This window comes from Elgaria multicarinata, chromosome 11 (genome assembly GCF_023053635.1).
Source record: "Elgaria multicarinata webbii isolate HBS135686 ecotype San Diego chromosome 11, rElgMul1.1.pri, whole genome shotgun sequence".
NCBI lineage: Eukaryota > Metazoa > Chordata > Lepidosauria > Squamata > Anguidae > Elgaria > Elgaria multicarinata.
This window is the reverse complement of record NC_086181.1, coordinates 28837829-28859066: the sequence shown is the minus strand read 5'-3', so window position 1 is coordinate 28859066 and position 21238 is coordinate 28837829. Positions and strand designations below refer to the sequence as shown.

The 21238-nt window shown below is 44.5% G+C and overlaps 1 protein-coding gene across 1 annotated transcript in view; it reads right to left on the bottom strand.

Moving 5' to 3' along the window:
• Positions 1 to 18292, bottom strand: part of GYS1 (glycogen synthase 1) — a 34153-nt gene extending 15861 nt beyond the window's left edge. The window contains exons 1-7 of the mRNA XM_063138714.1: positions 18203 to 18292; positions 16426 to 16597; positions 8666 to 8847; positions 5989 to 6180; positions 5703 to 5888; positions 4045 to 4189; positions 2384 to 2501 (exon numbers count right to left, since the gene is read on the bottom strand). Coding sequence (XP_062994784.1) covers positions 2384 to 2501; positions 4045 to 4189; positions 5703 to 5888; positions 5989 to 6180; positions 8666 to 8847; positions 16426 to 16543 — 941 coding nt within the window. The 5' untranslated portion in view covers positions 16544 to 16597; positions 18203 to 18292. The remainder of the gene's footprint in view (positions 1 to 2383; positions 2502 to 4044; positions 4190 to 5702; positions 5889 to 5988; positions 6181 to 8665; positions 8848 to 16425; positions 16598 to 18202) is intronic.
• Positions 18293 to 21238: the final 2946 nt, after the last annotated feature.

The window sequence follows — 21238 nt, the reverse complement described above, 5'->3', positions numbered from 1 at the left end:
TGGTATAAATAAATAAATAAATAAATAAATAAATAAATAAATAATAATAATAATAAGAGACTTAGGTATGAGATGGGCACCAACACTAGAGACAAGATGAACTATTAAACAAGTACTTTATTAAAGGGATATTTCTACAGAAGGTATTACTAATATTTACTTTGGGGTTTTCCAAAAGACTGCTTGCTGACACTTAAGGACTCAAGAGACACTGTGCTAATACAAGCCTCTTAATGACTTCTTTTACCTCGGGCCAAATTCCCTAAACCTCCACCCCAGCCAAATACACTCACAACCAGGTACAGCTGGGTACAGTCTTCCTCCGACTCCCAAAGCTTCTCCTGTTGTATTTCTGGCTGCTTGGACGGTTTATTGTTTTACTACCTGCTTGTATAATATCCCTCTGGCAAGATCTTAGGGCAGCCTTCTGGCATAACCCAAGCACCTGCTCCTTTATCTTGATCTTCACCAGCCCACATATGGTTATCCCACAGTGAAGGAATAACTCAATATTCAGGTCTCAGCTGCTCGCTTTTTTCCTTAGCGTTCTCTTTCTAATATACCACCTACTTCACGGACTACCAACAGACTCCTTCAACTCCTACTGTTAACTCCTTAAGTGGCATTTCCCAACCTCTCTTTTCCACCTAGCTAGAATCCCCAACCAATCAAAATAGAATTTACTAGCAACATTGAAAGCGATTATCTGTCTCTCTCCCACTTCAGAATGTCACTAAGCAAGTGCTACACAGGCCTTTGACAGTAACAAAGCAAGGTCTCAGGCCTACTCAGATACAATATAGCCTCTCAAGGGCTACACAAAGTAAACCAAACAACAGTTATACATGGCATTTCTTCACACTAGTCTTCACTAATCTGGTTGGGGAAGGCTGGTAAAAATAGTAGTACATGTCCCCCACACCGTTCCTGCCGCCACGCTGCATGAAAAAAGAAGTCAATCATTCCGAAGAGGCATGAGCCTTAGAAGTACTCTACATCCCAGCCAAGATGTATTATTTATTAAGTGCCTTCAGGAAACTAGGCGCCATACAAATTATTAAAACAAAGAAAGACAAACAAAAGGAGACAGAGCTCCACCTGCAGGCTGACAATGCAATTAGGACGTAATGGAAAAGAAGGGAGAGGAACAGGAGAGGAAGGCAGGAGAAAAAGAGAAGGAAATGCCAGAAGTGTAATAATAGGGAAGGCAAGTCAGAACACAGAAACCCAGAACAAAAATCAGTGGATCATTCCCTCAAGAACTATATTCATGTCTGAGGAGACATATCCCTGTCTAGAATAACTTTTGGAAGCCAACACTAAATACATAAGTGCAGCCTTGCTGGATCAAACCAAAGTCTATCTAACCCAGTATCCTGTTTTTGACAGTGGAAAGCCGGATGCCCACAAGCAGGACAAGAAGGCAATAGTGCCCCCCCCCTTTATTGTCTGCTCTGGCTTCTCTAATCAAAGATACAATGTCTGTCTGAGCATGGAAGATCCCTTTAACTGTTCAAAGACCTATCCTTCATGATTTGCAAATTGTTGTTCTCTCCTATGAATCTCGTAAAAGTATTCCTATAACCCATCCGCTCTTGTCCAGACTCCACTAAAGAAATTGGCTCAATTACACTCTCCCCCAACCCCCACACAAAGCCATCAACTTATTGCTATTTCTTTTTGAATGAATAGTAAGCTCTCACTTTCAGGCCTCCAAGATTTTTCATGCTGCTTTGCAGTTTCAGGTTGGGATCCAAAGAGTACACCTCAAACCATATCCCAGAATCCTTTGCATCAACAATTTAGTCACCTTACAGAATGGGGTCATTGTGCCTACTCATTGGCCATAGAAGGAATGGTTGACAGGATAGGTGTTCTATACAGAGATGTATATATTGAAGGGGAGAGGAGAAATCGATAATAAAATGGCAAAGCAACACTTTCATGCTGGTCTGTTGCTCTCAGTTAGCTATGAGAGCAATGGTGAGCCACAGAGGCCTGGAGAAATTATTCCACTACTCTTATGCTCTGTTTCAATTTGACCCTCCAGCTACTCCAGTTGCTGACCCCTGTTCTAAACAAATACACACATTTTCACAAATTTAAGGCTGCTTTTTCAACTTCTGAGAGAAAAAAAAAAGCCCTCCGTTTCCCCTCTTCCACCTTTAAAAATATGAACTGTAACAACACTAAGACTATGTGGGGATAAATGAGGAAAGAATAATCCCTCTCTTTGTGATTTTGACACCACTGCATTCTCCCCACACCTGTTGCCACAAGCTCCTGCCTTCAAAACTCAACTTGCTGGGGTAGCTCTTTTAACTGACAAGGACAGCACCAGCGAGACAAGGCTAGACCCCATGAGATGCCCACAAGAACTCACCCATAGAAGTGACCCCGGACAAACTCCTGGATACGCGCCTTGCTCTGAGCATGGAGGTTCTGGAATTCGTGCATGGCGGAGAACTTCTTGACATTCAGACCGTTAGGAGTCACAATATCTGGATATGGAGTGTCAAGGGGAGGGGGCAGTGGCAGGGAGAAGAGGAAAGAGGCAATGAACATTATTTTGTCATTTTGAGACACGGATGTAAAACCTCTTTCAGTCTGAGGACTGGATTCTATTTCAGAGAAGCTCTCACATTCCAGAGATTGGAACCTGGGAACTGAGGTTCTGCTTTAAGATTTTGAAGCTGCTCAACCTTAATTGTGAACTGCCCAGAAAGCCTCAGCTATTAGGCAGTATAAAAATGTAATTAATAAAATAAATTATATAATAAACCTTCAAACGGTACATACACACAAAAAATGAAATAAAGAAGAGTCACAGCTCATAGTTCCCCAGCTTTCTCACACAAGTTTAGAATGACAACTGACAGTTATACTAATCAGGAAATAATAATAATAATAATAATAATAATAATGCTAATTTAGGCTAGATCTACACTACTGTTTTATAGCGGTATTGAACTGCACAAATAATGGTTGGGGCACATTACACCTTCCATACACCACTTTCATAGTGTTATTTCCTTTTTTCCTGCAACAAACGTCATTGGTTCAGTTCAGACAACACGTATCTCAATGGCGGTTTTAGAACTCCATAGTGGAGTTTTACACCACCGTTGAGAAATGTGTTGTCTGGCAGGAAAACACTCCACACAAAATATCTACGCTGTTCAGAGGAGAGTTCCTGCATAACCAATGCAATGCATGTTGTGTGGAGGGCTCCGTGGAGTTTTCTGTTGTGTTGAGTTGACTTTTCCCATTGGCTATGGGGTTCTCTGGCAAGAGCAGCGAAAGGAGCAAGTGCCACTCTAGGAGAGCCACCGGGATGGTTTTCCCCCCAGCAATAGCTGATGAGATACCATCGGGAGGACCAGGGGAGGAGAGAGGGTGGAGAAACTGTCAATCAAACATCGCAAAGGATTTTACTCAACTCCATGGTAGCCCACAGTCACACAACAGTGAAGTTAGAACACATTGTGTGGTGAGTACTTCCTAAAAACTCAACTGTTGAGTGGAGTTTTCACACTGTGTTGACTAACGTGTTGTCGGAACTGTGTCCTACAAGGTAGAAATGCTCAAGATGGATATAGGGTTACTATGATGAGATTATAATGATTTGATACAAGGTGTAGATCTGGCCTCAGTTGATGAGGCAGGGTGGGATGAAGAATACTGTGCCAGAGAAGGAGGGCTAACAGTCCCATGACATCAGAAGACCCATGAGACGTGCTGCATGTAAAGCGCCCACTCTATCATTGACCTGTGGCGCCCTTCCCATAAGGACTAGAAACTTTAAAAAAAACATCAGCTTAAGAATCTAAACTCTACACCAGGCATTGGATTCCTTGCAACATTTTTGTGAACCGCCCAGAGTGCTTCACCTATTGGGTGGTATAGAGATGCAGTAAATAAATAAATAAAACATTCCCCCTACCTGAGCACATCTGGCTGAAGCAAGCCAAGAGCTAGTCATAGATGAAGCTGAGTGGGATCTTGGCATGCAAACAGCAACCCCTTGACCATCCTGCCACTCACCCGGTTTCCTTTGTAACAGGTGTTCAGCCTCCACAGCTGTGATCTGGGAGACTGTGGTGAAAACATGTGTGCAATGGACGGCCGCACGCTCCATGCAGTAACGATGGTAGATCTGCCGGTCTCCTGCCTCCTTGTCCACGTTAAACTGAAGTGGGATAAGAGGAATGACATTAAACAAAACCCAGAGAACTCCGAATGGTAAAAATACATGGAATGAAAGAGGGCAGAAAGAGGCTGAAAAGTAGAAATGATGCAGTTCTAGGAACAAACGGGTGTAGCATCTTGTGGTTCGAGCAAAGAATCCAGGACTCTCAGAGCCTGTCTGCAGGATCCCAAGAAGTAGACCCCGAACAGATTTTTTTAAAACCTTTGTGAAATCCTACTGCAATTCTGTCACAATGCGATATCCAGTCCCCGTGAGATGGGATCTAGATTGGGGGGTTTAGGGGAGATTCCCCTGCTATTCAGCAAGCAGCTTTGGTTGGTGAGCATAGCTTTGCTGATGTTTATTATTTATTTATTTATTTATTTATTTATTTATCGTATTTTTACCCCGCTCCTCAGCTGAAAAAGGCTCTCCGAGTGGCTTACAATCAATTAGCAAAGAAGACAGTCCCTGCCCTCAGGCTTACAATCTAAAAAAAGACATGACACACAAGGAAAAGGAGTTGGGGAAGGAAGAGGGGAAAAGAGAGAGAGACAGAGGGAGAGAGAAATTAAGACCAGCAACAGGGCTGATGGCATTGTCCTGCTCCCAAAGGAGTGGAGTCGAACTGAAGCAGGCCCAGATATTTCCTCTGCCTGGTCCTGTCTGCATGGTCTTTCTTCTTCCCCACAGGGTCAAGATGTCAGATAGCCCAGTGGGTGGGGGGGAGGTGAGAGTCCCAACTGTAGCAGGCCCTGATGCTTCCTCTGCCTGCTCCTCTCCCCATGCTCAATCAGGGGTGGGCCACATGCAAACTCTTCCCCACCCACCCCCAAATGTTTTTAGGAAAAAATGCATTTGCAATGGCTGTGAAGCATGTGAAAGACCAAACTTTGGTTGTTTGTAAGCTAAATGTACTACAAAGCATCCAAGAGGTAGTGCTACAAAAAGGACTGCCACCAAATTCATTGGAAAGCGTCTCCTGTTGACTTTCAAAGCTTGTCACAGTCCAGCTCTTTCCTATCTATCTTCTCTTATTTCACATTATTGCCCCATTCATGCTCTTCGCTCATCAAATGTTATGTTTCTAACCTGCCCAAGGGTCTCTACTCTCTGTCTTCCCCACTACTGACTCAGAGCAAGGGAACCAAAAAACTAGGGCTTTCCAAGAGTGAAGAGGGATATAGTGGGTTAGACAAGGGAGGAACTGTCTGGGTGACTGAAGAGCAGCACTGGAGCCTCTAGAACAGCCTTCCTCAACCTGGGGTGCTCCAGATGTGTTGGACTGCACCTCCCAGAATGCCCCAGCCAGCAGAGCTGGCTGGGGAATTCTGGGAGTTGTAGTCCAACACATCTGGAGCGCCTCAGGTTGAGGAAGGCTGCTCTAGAAGAAGGGGAGCAGCAGGAGATGGACTGGGCAAGTCGGAGTTACTACTGTCTCCCTTCATCCCTGACTCCCCATCCCAGTTTCCAACCTCAATCAACCTCTATTCCTGGCCATTACAAGACTCACAGTCGGCAGGTTGTTATAGAAGTCCACACTGCCTGCACACAGGTAGCGTCCGAGCAGAGTTGCATGGGTGGTGAAGATGGTCGCCACCGGAAGCTTCCGGATCCGGCAGAGGAAGAGGCCAACCCCGGCCAACCACTCGTGGAAATGACCAATGATGAATGGCTTCTCTTCGCACTGAGCAGAAAACTGTACCAAAACACAAACAGAGAAAAAAGTAGAGATGTACAGTTGGGGGTGGGGAGAGAATAAGCAGGGGACGTTATTTGGTAGAAATGTATTTCCTTACCTCCCCCAGAAACCAGGCTGTGAGGAAGCCAAAGAGAACCGCGTCATTGGCTTCGCGGTCATACCAGGGAATCCCGATAGAGCAGCTTTCCCACAGTTCCGTCTTCCAGCGATCCAAGCTCCAGGCTGTGGCCCCAATATCAATGAGAATCACGTAGGGTCCCCCCTCAATCAGCCAGCGACCAAAATAAACCTGGACAGGTGTGACGTGCAGCACATTAGCCGACAGGGAGGTACAGATGCACATAGTTAGCTAGCCCAGAGTTCCTCTGTAAAATGCAACCACCCAAGTATACGATTTTAGAATTTCAAGGCTTGCATCAGAAATGTGCAAACTTTATTTCCGCTTTAAAAAATATCCAAGAACAAGAAGTTGCGCTTCAGGTCGATGAATAAATGATTAGAGCTGTAACCAAATATTTTGCCCAGGCACACCAGATATTTTGTTGTTCTCGCAAATATTGGGATGGCAAATTTCAAAGAATGACATATCCAACAGGGTGGGAACAATAGGAAAGATGGGGTGAGGGAATAAAAGTTATGGGACATAATAGGGATCTGCACTGGGGCAAGGCAAGTCCTATCCAAACTCACCTCAGACTTCTGAACTTTCAGCAGATTGGGTCTATACATCAGCCTTCCTCAACCTGGTACTTTCCAGATGTTTTGGATACCATGTTGGGGAAGACTGCTATCCATGGCCAAACTGTTCATTTATTTTATCTTGAGGCCTAGAAACACGCTTCATAGTTTTATGTGGCAGTCAAAATGCTTCAAGGTCCATATTCTACACCGAAGCCACCAAATTCTCCACAGAATTGCACGAGAATAATCCCCATGTCTTAGGGCCAAGCTACTTGTTTATTTGTTTGTTTATTTAAAGAATTAATATCACACTTTTGTGTATGTATAAGAAAGCCTGTTTTCAATTCTGGTGAAGCACCCTGGCTCAAATTAAACCCTGCAGTCTTCTTGCTTATAAGCCTCCAAGATCTCTGCTTCCTCTCCTGTGGAACGCAGGAAGCCCTGGCTTCCATTTTAGCCCAGAACTGTCTTTTCGCCCTCTAACTTCCTGGACATCTTCCCCCATCTTTTAACTCAGTAGACCTCACTCTGTCACTGCATCATCATCATCCCTTCTCAACTGGATTCACAGGGCAGGGGGTGCAGTGTCATGTGTAAGGAGAATGACGGCGTGTGTGTGTGTGTGTGTGTGTCTAATTTTAGCGTCTGGTTTATGTTACCCCCATCTCCATTTTGTGAAAGGTCGCCTGCCTGGTGTTGTTCTTTGCCGAGTCGCCCAAAATAACTGCCCAGTCAGAAATACCTAGCAGCCTTCCTGGCCAGAAGTGGGGGGTGGGGTGGTTAGCTAAAGAAGAAAGAGCCAGTAAATAGGACGGAGGGCCTATATGCAACCCCAGCGTCACCAGTGTTTAGAGCAAAGACAATCTGTTGTAAATAATTTCTGCAGGCAATCCCTTGAAGAAGGCCTAATAAAAAAGCAAGAGGCTGAAACACATCGGGCTTTTCTCCAATAAATTCGTTTCTAGCATTCTGAGCTCATTCTCTCTTTTTGTGTTCATTTTGGACGGCTCACCCGCCTTGCACACTCATATGTTACGCTTGCTGGGTGGCAGTTGCTGAGAATGGTGTCCATGCAACCACAACTCCGCATTACGTTATACCAGCATCCATCAACCTGGAGTCCTGCAGATGGGTTGGACGATAACTCCCGGGGTCATTGTCCCCAGCCGGCATGGACAATGTCAAACGTTTGTGTCAGAGAGATTCTTTGCTTTAATGTTAGGTACATACATGAGCCCAGAGAGAGAGATAGGTGCAAGGATGCCCATTATAGTTACTAGGCTTCTACGTAGTCCATGATTCAACACAAGTGCAGGTAACACAGAGAATTGTAGTATTGGATGCAGAATTCAGAGCTCTGAAAGCCTCTGATTTTATTTTTTATTTTATTTAAAAAAGAAGAAGCTTCTAGTCCTAAGGGATATGAAGATTGGTTTGAATTGCCCCTCTCTCCCACCATCCTCAGGAGAGCAAGAAAGGGCAACTGCAAGATCTGTCTGAGGCAGGAAAAGGGGAACAGGAATTGACAGAAAAAACAAAATTTTTGCATCAGGAACACTCACAAAATATCTGGAACTTGTTCTTACAAATAGCTGTAGTAAGGCTATGTCTAGATCAATGTTGCCCAATCTGGCACCCTCCAGATGTGTTGCCCTAAAACTCCCATCATCCTCAGCCTGGGGGTGGTAGTCCAAAACATCTGGAGTGCATCAGGTAGGGGAAGACTGTTCCAGGGCTGAAGGGAGAATCCCCCCCCCATTACTTGTGACCTCAGGGTTAGGGAAAGCATGGCTCTCCAGATGTTGCACTGCAATTCCCATCATCCCACACAACTAGCAATGACAGCTTAGGGGAGATGGGAGTTGTAGTCCATCCATATCTGGAGGGCCACATGTTCCCCACCCCTATGCTCCTTGATCCCTTTTAAAACAACAACAACGGGAGATGCCAGAGTTTGAACCCAGGACCTACTGTATGCAAAATACATGCTCTATCACTGAGCTACAATCCCTCCCGCGTGAAAATTTGACCTCTGTGGCTCCCAAAGGCCAGCTGCCGCTTCCCCATGCCTCCACCGGCCTGCAATTTCTTACTTTACATCCTTTTGCGTTCATGGAGTCAATGGTGCGGCGGATAGCAGGATTGGGCGGCTCTATGAGCTCCACTTGGGTGCGGACGTTCAGCTCCAGGTAAGGCCCGATCAGGAAGTAATTCTCGCCCCACTCATCCAGTGTAATCTTGGCCTTGGTCTGGATAACTGTGTAGATCCCACCAACTACAGAGAGAGAAAGGGTGGCATTAGCTTTCCTTCCTGTATGCCTGTAAACCAGGAGTGCAGAACGTCAGGCCTGGGGATCAGATATGGCCCTCTGGGATTTCACAAATGGCCCCGCCCCTTTCCCCTAGCCCCGCCTCCTTTCCTCAACCACCCATCATTTCCTGATTTCCTGGCTCTTGTGAAGTCCCCCCTCCCACCCCATTCTAAAAGGCTGGAATGCCTCTCCTAAAGCTCAAGTACTGGCAGGAAGAGCTTTAAGCCAAACTATTTATTTATTTATTTATTTATTGCATTTCTATACTGCCCAATAGCCAAAGCTCCCTGGGTGGTTCACAAAATTTAAAACCATTCAAAGTATAAAACAAACAGTATAAAAACATGATTTAAAATACAATATAAAAGCACAAAACCAGGATAAAATCTGCAGCAGTGCAGAAATACAAATTTAAAACAGCCAAGTTAAAATTAAATTTATAGACTGTTAAAATGCTGAGAGAATGAAAATAGAACAAACACCAAAAATTGCATTACTGTCACTATTTGAAGATTTAAAATGTGGAAAAGAAATTAAAGAATTGATATCGAGTTTGCTGACTGCGGCACGATTGATGGTAGCTAGGAACTGGAGGATTCAGGGGGAATATTCTATTGAAGAATGGTATAAAGAAGTTTGGGATATAGCTATTAATGATAAATTGACTTGTGATATTAAGTGGAGGAAAGGTATAACGAAAATAAATGAGTTTGAAGGAATTTGGAAACAGTTCCTAATATTTGTGTTTTCTAAGGGAAGTGGGAAACCGCCAGCGGAAGAAAGTATGAGATTTTGGAAGCAGGAATAGATCCCGAGGTGGAGGGTGCACTTATATGTTAAGAAAGATTATATTTGTAATGATAGGATAGGTTATAGTTAATATTTACTCAATATATATGTATTCAACATTTATTCAATGTATGTAGTATGGAGTATGTTGTGTTGTTGTTTCTTTTTTGTAAGATGTTTATTTTGTGTTTTAAAATAAATTTAAAAAAAAAATGCTGAGAGAATAAAAAAAGTCTTCACCTGGCATCTGAAAGAGTATAGTGTAGGTGCCAGGTGAACCTCCTTAGGGAGCTCATTCCACAGCCGGGGTGCCACAGCAGAGAAGGCCCTCCTCCTGGTAGCCACCTGCTTCACTTCCTTTGGCAGGGGCTCACGGAGAAGGACCCCTGAAGATGATCTTAGGGTCTGGGCAGGTACATATGGGAGGAGGCATTCCTTCAGATAGCCTGGCCCCAAGCCGTTTAGGGTTTTAAATGCTCATACCAGCACTTTGAATCGGGCCCGGACCTGGACTGGCAGCCAATGAATCCTGATATCCTTTTTTGTGCTTTTGGCCCCACCCACTGCGAGAATGCAGCCCCTGAGAGCTTCACTGAAATGCAATTGGGACTTCAGGGAGAAAGAGGTTCAGCACCCCTGGTCTAAGGATCTTGGCTCTTTGCTTCCCTTTCCTAGCCAGGCCACTAAAAAGAAAAGAACAAACAAAACACAGCCGCATGGATAATGTAGTGGGGAAGCTCAGCGGCCAGGGAGCAGCACTGAAAAGTACAAGCGCCCTGGGGTCACCTGTAAAGCAGTGGTGCAGGTCTGGGATTACATGGAGGGCTGCAGGTTCAGGGCCGCCAGAAGAGACATTAGGGTGACCATACAGAAAGGAGGACAGGACTGGATCTTTAACAGTTGTACTGAAAAGGGAATTTCTGCAGGTGTCCTTTGTAAGCATGCAGCACCTGGTGAAATTCCCTCTTCATCACAACTGATAAAGCCTCAGGAGCCCTGCCCTCTTTTGTATCTGGTCAAGATGGCAGGGCCCCTGCAGCTTTAACTGTTGCAATGAAGAGGGAATTTCACCAGGTGCTGCATGCATACAAAGGACACCTGCTGAAATTCCCTTTTCTATGCAACTGTTAAGGATACAGGATCCCCATCCTCCTTTTCATATGGTCACCCTAGACAACATTCACGGTGTGGAGGGATAGTGTGTTTAGAAAAGGACGATGCACACAGCTGTTCTCTTGATGCAATCATCCCACTATCACATCACTCTGTCTAATGGAAGGGGAAGAGGGCAGGGCAGGGCTGCGTACTGCTCCAGAAGTTGTGTAAATTTATTTGCTCTCAAAAGTGGAACTGAGCAGGCCTTTCCCGTGAAGCCTTTGGCATACGCACCCCTAGCACGTACGCCATCCTGGAACTCAGCCTGGAACCAAGCCAAAGCACATGTAAATGAAACAACCCCTGATTACTTCCCTGATAACTGCCCTCCCACACCTTCCTATGTTCTTTCTCCTGTCTCAGATTTTAGATTGTAAGTTCCTTGGGGCAGTGACCTGTCCTCTTGTATTCTGTAAAGTGCCAGGCATACTGATGGTGCAGTAATTATGATAGTAGTCGTTATATTAAGATCTTCTTCAGAGGTCTTTCTCTGTATGCCCCTGCCTTCAGAAATCAAGCATATGGCTAAAAAAGAGAAGGCCTTTTCTATGGGGATGTACACATTTTGAGACTCTCTCCACAAACAGATCTGGAGCTTACACACACAAACTATGCCCCCTGCCCCCCGCCAAACTTTCTTGATTTCATCAGCCTAATTCAGCAGGAACAAAATGAAACAAAACAACCAAAAAGATTCTTTGTTGCCTGGGTTCGAAACCTATTGGAGGGCTAGAAATCCTTGCTGATCTGCTGCAAATCACCTTGAGCTCTACCAGTAGATTGTGATCTACCCTTTGCCCGTCCCGTCCTAGATTGTGCTGCATCGCTAAGTCATGAGCAGCATGCTTTGCTATAAGGGTAAATGTCATTTCAGAGCAGGTCAGCAGGATGAATGCAAACATCTCACACAGAAATAATGGGGCGCTGCTGTGGCAGTTGGCCACAAGCAAAAGCAGAGCTGTGAGGCTGCAAGGAGAAGCCAAGCCTGAGCCCTGGAAGAAAACGCTGAACGACGCAATCCCGGTTCATTTCCTGGATGAAGCCTGGTGCTGCCGTGACCAGCATAAACCTTGTCTCATCCTTCCCCAAGACTCCCATGCCCTGTGGTCAAGACTGTGTGTTCTGGATTAATCAAGCCAAAGAAACATCGAACCGACCCTGAGATAATGGAAATTGTACTTTAATATGAACACAGCTGCCAAATTTTAAGCAGTTGATCATCATATGTACCAACAGCAATCTCACCTCTCTGTGTGCCAGTCCTAATGCAGCCAAAATGGCACCATCCAGGCGTAAGAGGGATGATTTAAGAGGCTTGGTAGAGACACCAGGGTTTGCAGAAGTACAAACAAAATCCAGGACAAAAAAAACACTCAGGGAGGGGGACCCCCAAAACACGCCGAGGACTGACTGTATTCTGTGGCCCTTAAATGCTGACCAACTGTTGGGGGCACTGAAAACTGAGGGGAGCGGATGCAGTGGAGGGGCTAAAATTCTGACCAGCAACACCCAATGCTACAACATTTCGTTGCAGGGCCCAGACGATCATTATAACACTGTCCCGGTGTTTTCCTTCCTAGCAATTACAAGTTGAGATCTTTCAGGTACAACTGCTGTATTTCAAAGTATCCTGGCATACAGGATTAGTTTGTAGGATAGATTGAACAACAAAGTTCAGATTAAATTTTGCAAAATTACAGTTCAATCCTAGCATGTTTGCTTGGAAGATCATCCCACTCTGTTCCATGGTGTTTATTCCCAGGTAAGTGAGTGCAGGATTGCAGCCTTAACCGTCTCTCTCTATATGCCCTAATATAAAATATTATGCAAAAATGATTAGAACTGCAACCCTGCACCTAGTGGGTTAAAAGCTTACCCTAATATACAAACATCTTTAGTGATTGGTCAGGAGCCAACTTTAGACACTGGGCCAATTCCTAGGGTGATCATATGGAAAGGAGGACAGGGCTCCTGTATCTTTAACAGTTGTAAAGAAAAGGGAATTTTAGCAGGTGTCCTTTGTATGCATGCAGCACCTGGTGAAATTCCCTCTTCATCACAACAGTTAAAGCTGCAGGAGCCCTTCACTCTTTTAAATCTGGTCAATTTAGTATAGCTCCTGCAGCTTTAACTGTTGTGATGAAGAGGGAATTTCACCAGGTTCTCCATATATACAAATGACACCTGCTGAAATTCCCTTTTCTATGCAACTGTTAAAGATACAGGAGCCTTGTCCTCCTTTTCATATGGTCACCCTACTTAACCACCATATACAAAAGAGGGCAGGGCTCCTGCAGCTTTAACGGTTGCGATGAAGAGGGAATTTCACAATGACACCTGCTGAAATTCCCTTTTCATCACAACTATTAAAGATACAGGAGCCCTGTCCTCCTTTCCATATGGTCACCCTAAGTTCAAGCAATCGTCACAGCCCACAATGGCTTACGGTGCATACGAGCAGCCATTCTGAATATTCAACCCTCAGCAAGGGGTCCCATGGTTTACCATGTAGTCCAAACTTGGACAGCAGGTGTTCTTTAACCTTCAAACAACATCTGCCACTCTGGTTTGGGCAACATGACAAACTATGGCAAGCCTTGCTAGTGGTTAAATATTCAAAATGGCCACAGGCATGTGCCACAACCCACTGTGACTTAAGCCACAATGGGCTGTGGTGATTGTGCAAACCCGGATACTGACTACGTGCTTTTGATGTCACGGTTGGTTGCATGGGTGATGCAGCTCCTACTTGATCTAATGGCCACAATAAGACAGGAGTGCCCAATCATTTTGAGTCAGTGAGTGCATTTGGAATTTTAAAGGAATGTCCTGTGTACTCTCACAAAATGGCTGCCGTGGGGGATTCCTTGCTCATTAATAAAATGGCTGCCATGACTAGACCCAGAACACTCATTTCCCAGACGCCATACTGGCGAGACTAAAACTGTTCCTTTAAACCCAAATAAAGATGGTTCTGGAGGGCAATGCTCCAATGCCATCTTTATTTGCTTTGCAGCATACCAGCCTCCAAATTTACAAAAAAATGTTTTAACTTTAAAAAATCATAAGAAATAAAGTAAAAAATCAGGAGGGGAAGGGAGCCTGGCAGGTACCAAGAGAGATGTCTGTGGGCACACTGGTGCCCACAAGCACAACGTTGGAGACTCCAGCAACAGGATATTCGGTAAAGTTGGTCTTTAAGATAAACAGCAGGTGCTGAGCTATTTAATGGCTTTACAGGCTAAAGCCAGCACCTTGAATTATGTCCAAAAGACAATGTGGAGCCACAGCGGATGCTAGAGTACTGTTATAACATATTCTTGGCAATCCTGCCCCATCAGGAGATAGGCCATTGGAAGCTTCCAGAAATCTATCCAAGGCTGTTGAATATACCATTTTCAGATACAAGATCCAATGTGTGGAGCTGGTCGACTTGGGCAAAGAAATGGGATGGCAGAAGGGAAGACCTAAATGGCGTGCGTTGAGAAGCCGTGCACGTGGCTGAAATAGCGTTACTGCTGTTTAGTGATACGCAACTGTTCTATTTAGGGATGTGGCCAAGGTTTCTCAATGCACACCATTCAGAAGGGATGTGGCCAAAGGTGGGAGTGGGGTGGAGAGAGAGCATAGGTTAGGTTAACATCGAGGTTAGGGAACAAGAAATGAAGCACACAACCTAGAAGTCTGCTAAGAAATCACCACAGACACTTAATCATTTCCATGCTTTAAGCAGACATGGCTTTAGACTGGGCTGGGCAAATGGTGGCCCTCCAGATATTTTGGTCTACAATGCCCCATCAGCCCTTTGCCAGCCTAGCCAATGGTGAGAGATGGTGTGAGTTGTAGGTGAAAACCTCTGGAGGGCCACAAGTTGCCTGACCCTGCTTGACACATTTTTACACTGTTTGCTAATCCCATGAGGACTAGCAGCTTGATTCCATTCCAAATGAAAGCCAGTGTTTGCGGGATCCTACCTACGTTTTGCGGTAAGCGGCACAATTCCACGTGAGACAACAGAATCGTGAAATTGGACAGCGCACTGGATAGGGAAAGTTCTGTCAATCCTTCTAGCAGCCAATCAGAAATTGCTACTCTCCTTTAAAGTTGGCTATTTTTACAGGGATGCAGACACATCAAGGACGGGGTGATATTTCAAGAAGTTAGTTTCTTATGTAACAGAACTGTGCTCCGTGTGTGTACAGTTGAGTTCAACCTTCTTCTGTGCAGAATTCAGAGAAAGGGCACACACAGCATGCACTCAAGCACTAGGGAACAAGGCAGGAGAACTTTGATCTCAAAAAGGGTTCATGTCCTTAAGAGTGCACATGGACACAAGTCCTCCAGCACTGTGATAGTATCGGCAAATATCCAAAATTAAGAGGAATTCCTAGAGAGGCCCCTTGCCCATGTCCAAGTAGCACAGCTGCCTCTTTTAGCATACCCCCACCTGCCCTGTCCAATCTCACCATAAGAGCGGGAAGCAGGCTGAAATAGCCGCACCTGGATCTCAGTGTCTGAAGTGAGAACCATCCTAGGGACACATGACAGATGACTTGGCCACAGGGCACTCTGGGTGAACACACCGGCAGCCTGCCTCATTCGACTGCACTGGAAATACTCAGCATAACAGGGCACCACAACTGCATTAATGCAATTGAGGATGTTTACAGTTCGGAGGAGCCGAAAATGGTAAAGGGTGGAAGCAACGCCTAAGCCAGCTTTCCCCAACCTGGTGCTGTCCAGCTATGTTGGACCGCAGCTCCCAGCATCACAGTTGGCTGGAGGATGCTGGGAGTTGCAGTCCAATACATCTGATTGTAGTCCGCTGCATCAAGATTGTGGAAAGGCCTGCCGGGAGAGATCTGTCAAATTAAGAGTTTTCGGGAATTTAAGAAAGCCATAAAGACTGATCTCTTCCGGCAGGCCTACCCAGTTGAATTTTAAGAAGCCTTTTAATTATGTGCTGCTTTTTAATAATGTATTAGTTTTATATGTTTTAATAAATTATATGTATTTTAGAGTGTTTTGCATTTGTGTTGTACCCCGCCTCAATCCAGAGAGAGAGGCGAGTAACAAATATATTATTATTATTATTATTATTATTGAACCAGGTTGGCCTAAGCTATTTCATGCACTGCTATTTCATCTATACCGCTTGGTATAGATTACAGAGGTCAGTTACAGAACTCGCTCAGAAATGAAGATTCCTGAATTCCCAACATGCTTTGCTCCCACTCTCAACGCACTGGATTTCCTTTTTCCAGGACTCTTGGCTCCCAGAATCCTTTGCTTCCACTACATCTTCACCACAACTAGCTACACTGCACAGCCGATAGGGACCCAATAAAAACAACAACCAGCGAATCCCTGCTCCAATGGGTCCTGTTTCCAGCTGGATCTTAAAAGTCAGGGCCTAATATCTTCACACACTTGATACAATTTTGGTTACAATAAATTCCCAGCCCCAACCTTCCGCCTCAGTCAAAAAGACAATCCCAGGCATTCTGCTTTCCAGCCATTAGCCTGCTCTAATCCGTCAAACCCCACTATTTTCCTAAGAAAACCTTCAAACTAAAACACATCAAATCACGGCTTACCTTTATTGGCCACTTCCCAAGCCACCTCGAAAAGGATGGCATTCTCCAGGTCAAGTTCATCGTCCCAGTCCTCCAACCCTGTCAGGGAGGTCACCGAGAGGCTGCGGGCCAGTGGCATGGTGCTGAGCAAATAAAAGCAAGGGCCAAGGGGGCTAGAGGCTCAGGGTTTAGCCTGCAGAAAGAGAAAGGGGGATAATGTCAAGTCACTTGGAGATCCTGAGGATCACCATGCCAGGTGGGAATTTCAGAGACACCTGACATCTTAGCTCCCAGTTCACCCATCGCACATAAACTCCTCTTGTTCCCAGAATGACTTGATTCACGTGTAATGATAGCCTATGGTTTAATTAACCCATGGGTTGTTGTCTTACCCAGTCTTAATCCATGATTTAGCTGCCAGACTATTAAGCAAACTGTGGGTTGCTATTTCAATTCCTGATTTGGTTCCTGCCCCCTTTGCCCACTCCTTCCCTATATCCCACATGTCTTTGCAGCACTGTAGTACAGGCATGCAGAGTGGCTATTTTGTTGTTTGCCTTTTAACCACTCTTGCTCAACACCTCTGTAGCCAGGTAAAATAATCCAAGAACAACCCAAAGTTTTGGGTTCACATGTAACAACAACCCACAGTTCACAACCCAACAAGCCATGGCTTCTCATTGTGGGTTGTTTGTAGTTAACACTCCCCCACACACACTTAACCCATCATGCTGAATTCACATGACATGGCAACGCACAGCAGGAGTTGTTTTATTGTGGCTGGTTGTGTTGCATGTGAACCTTTCAGCCATCTCTTTCCCCCTCCATCTTCCCAGATGACTTGGGAGTCTTGGCTCCCCATCCTGCCAAGCCCTGGCTTCAGGCCCATCTTTTTTAAACCGTTCTTTCTCTTTCTCTCTCTCTCTCTCTCTCTGGATGTGATTGGATTCGCACCACCCTCACCCACTTCTTCCAGAGAACCCAGGAGTACTTTGGAAGGATCACTCCCCCCCTTTTTTTTTCCTTTCCAGAGAAACCAAGTGTCCTTGCTCCTGCCACCACTCCATGATCTTTTGAGAGGGTTGCATTTAAGTCTTGAGTAACAGGAACAGGTGAAGAAGGGAAAAGGATGGTGGAGGCAGATAGATTGCAAGAGACAGTGCCCAGAAACTATGAAAAAGCAAAACTTGAACAACCAGGAAGGTGCCTTGAGAAGCTTGAGGGGAAGACTGCGTAAGGATCAGACACACGGGAAAGGAAACATAATTTCTTTTCGTGTAAAGAAACACGGGATTGGGGAGGAGAGTATTGGGAAAGATAAGATTGGCTATAGGCCTTGCCTGTATTACACCAGACTCTGGGCAGCAGCAAACTGAGACCCCCGATTTTGTGGGGTTGGGGGGGGGGCAGGTATGAACAGAGGCTGAAATGTAACTGAAAGTAGGGTTCCTTTAACAACAGGATTAGGACGGCAGAATGAAAGCAGCATCCGCTTTGGGGAGTCAGGCCTGGGGACGGGGAACCCAGGATCCGTTCCTCAAAAGTGCTGGGGCTTATGAAGGAACAGGCAAGGCAAGCGCGTGGGGAGGGAGAAGGAATTTGGGGGTGGGGGAATAACATGTAGACTGGATCCCATTGAGAATCGGAGGAGCAGGAAGAGTCTTAGGATTTAAAAAGAAGTCTGGTGTCTTTAACTATCAGGACGGTTCATTGGAGATTAAAGGAGGACGGGTGTTCTGGATCTCTTTGGGAGAGCGGAGCGGGCTGGGGTGGGGGAAAGCTTGTCTGCTGCACTTACCTCCCTGCAGTTGAGAACGGCTCGCTGGCCCTGGCCAGTCCAGTCCCTAATGTACAGAAGGCACCCTTTCTGGGGGCGGAGCCACGAGCCCAGCTGACTTGCCCCCTTCTTTAATTCTCCTTCCTCTTCTGGTGCATAATATTCCCCCCACCCACACACCCCACACACTGCTTCCCCAGCCCCCCGCCCTCCGGTCCATTGCAGTTCTTTTGCCTTCCTGATTGGCCGAACGAAGCCGACAGCGTGCTGGGCATTGGGAGGAGGAAAAAGAAGAAGAGGAGGAGGAGGAGGTGGTGGTCTTATGCACCGACGACAGTGTCCAGGAATGAATGGGGATGGGGGCGCAGCTGCGAAACACGGAGCTGGGAAATACACAGGTGATGAGAGGACAAAGATGGATGGAAAAGGAATGGAGAAGCCTGTTGTCCTCTAGATGTCCTTGAACTACGAATCCCATAAACCCCGCATGCTGGCTGGGGCTAGTAGGGGACGTAGAAGGTGGGTACAAGCCAAGAGAGGGGAAACTGGGCCCCTCTAGATGTCTGAACTACAACTCCCATCATCCCTTATATGCTGTCTGGGGAGTGTAGAAAGAGGGTATAGGAATGGGACGGGAAACCTGTGCCCCTCTAGATGTCTGAACGACAACTCCCATCATCCCTTGTATGCTGTCTGGGGCTGGTGGGAGTTGGAGTCCAACAACATCTAGCAGGCTGGAGGTTCCCGATTCCTGGTATCGGGGCAAAAGGAAATTGCAGGGTAGATATAAGAAGCAACGATGGAGAATTGGGGGGGTAAAAGATGGTGGAGCAATGATAATAGAGCTAGGTGTCATCAGTGTACTGGTGACACCTTGCCTCCAAATCTCCTAATGACTGCTCCCAAAGGCTCTGTGTGGGTAGCAACTAAAATGCATAACAATGAAATGTTAAATGTGAATAAAATAGAAATCACACAATTTCATTAAAGCTCTCAACCCATCTGCTAGCTTAACCTCAAAATGCAAAACAGATGGGTCTTACAATGCTTTCAAAAGTTGTTCAAGCTTGGATTTTGGAAAGTTTACAGGGAGAGGAAATTTTATCTGGGGAGGGAGGCTTTGAAAAGCTGTGTTTGCACACTGGCTCATTTCAAGGGACCATTAAAGCGGCAATTGTATACAATACTTACTTGGGAGTAAGCCCAGTGAATCCAGTGGGTTTCCAACATGCAGGGGAGCAGGCACCATAGCGCATTTAGAGTGGAATCCTTTGTTTCTTTAGACAGAAAAAGTCCTACAACTCCCAGCATTCCCCAGTCAGCTGTTTTATTTAACTAGCCCTTCTTCCTGGAAGCTCAGAGGTGTATATGGTTCCTCCACCCCATTTGAGCCTGAAAAAAACAACACCTTGTGAGTTCAGTTAGGCTGAATGACTACAAGATTACCCACAAAGCCTTTAGTAACTCAGTATTAGAAAGGGAAGCAGACACTGGAGATCATTCAAGTCCAGTTTAGCAAGTAGATCTGTTATGGATTTGCCCTTTGCTGAGTGTATTCAAACAATAATTCTAGTATTTAGAAGCCTTTGGCTGCCAGTTAACTATTTATTTATTGCATTTCTGTACCGCCCAATAGCCGAAGCTCTCTGGACGGTTTACAAAATTAAGACAATTCAAGTATAAAACAACAGTATAAAACCATAATATAAAATACAATATAAAAGCACAACCAAGATAAAAACAGCAGCAATGCAAAAATACAAATTTAAAATACAAATTTAAAACAGCAAGTTCAAATTAATTTATAGACTGTTAAAATACTGGGAGAATAAAAAGGTCTTCACCTGGTGCCAAGCAAACCTCGTTAGGGAGCTCATTCCACCCATATCAATACACTTCAAACAAAGTGTTTTAGATGGATTCAATTTTGGTTTGTACGAACAAGAATTAGTAAGGGGAAAAATCTTTTGATCCATGCTTCATTTATATTAGAAATATACTTGTAACATTGTATTAAAATATAATGTGCATATAAAAACATTGCTTGTTAAACAGAGCATTCCTTAAAAAAACTTAATAGCTTAAATATTTCTTGTTCTTAGACTTTTAGTCCTAATAGTGTATAAAAGGAGCAATCTTATTCTAAGTACCAAGTTCCCATTCAATTCTGAACAAGCTGTTCAGCTGACAGGTACGTAGGCCTGGTAAGCTTCTAGAAGCTCCTGTATTGTAAAATCAGCAAAATTTATACCTTTTTGTGTAGTAATTACATCATAACTAATATCTACTGTCCCCAAAATTAGGGCTCACACTTAATTATCTTATTGTAACTAAACATTCCTGAAAAATCAAAACATACAAAAAGAGGCTTACATGTACACCTTTTAGCCTAGATACGATCAATTCTGAACCATAACTTTAAGATAACTTCTTACTCAAAATTTGACAATTAAACCTAAGTCTATTTTTTTAGATATCTGTAGATCAAGCTTTTTGATATGTAAACCTTATACAATTTGTTTTCCTCATTAATTGATAAGCAAAATCTTTTGACCTGGAATAATACAATCTCACATCTATTAATAATTCAAATACAATTTTGTAGGCCAAGGGATAGGGCTTAATTCAGCATTTATTTCCTTTGGATACCATCCAAATCATTTTGACAACTGTTATTACGCCAGTTACCCAGAATTCATTGTGAACTGAACCTGCTTGTGTTTTCCCTTTAATACAATTACTACTGTTTATTTATTTACATTTTCAATTTTAAAACTATTATTAAACAATTGGCATTTGCATTTCATGATAACTTATTGATATTTATTTATTACATTTCTATACTGCCCAATAGGCAAAGCTCTCTGGACAGTGCACAACAATCAATACAATACAAACGTTTAAAAGTATAATGCAAAATAAAAATAAAATCTAGCAGCAGTGCAAAGACTTAAAATACAATAAGCGTGCAATCCTATGCATGTTTAGACAAAAAGATTCTACGAAAAGTGCTACATGGCTGGCTGTGGTATGCTGGGAGTTGTAGGACAGGCGTGC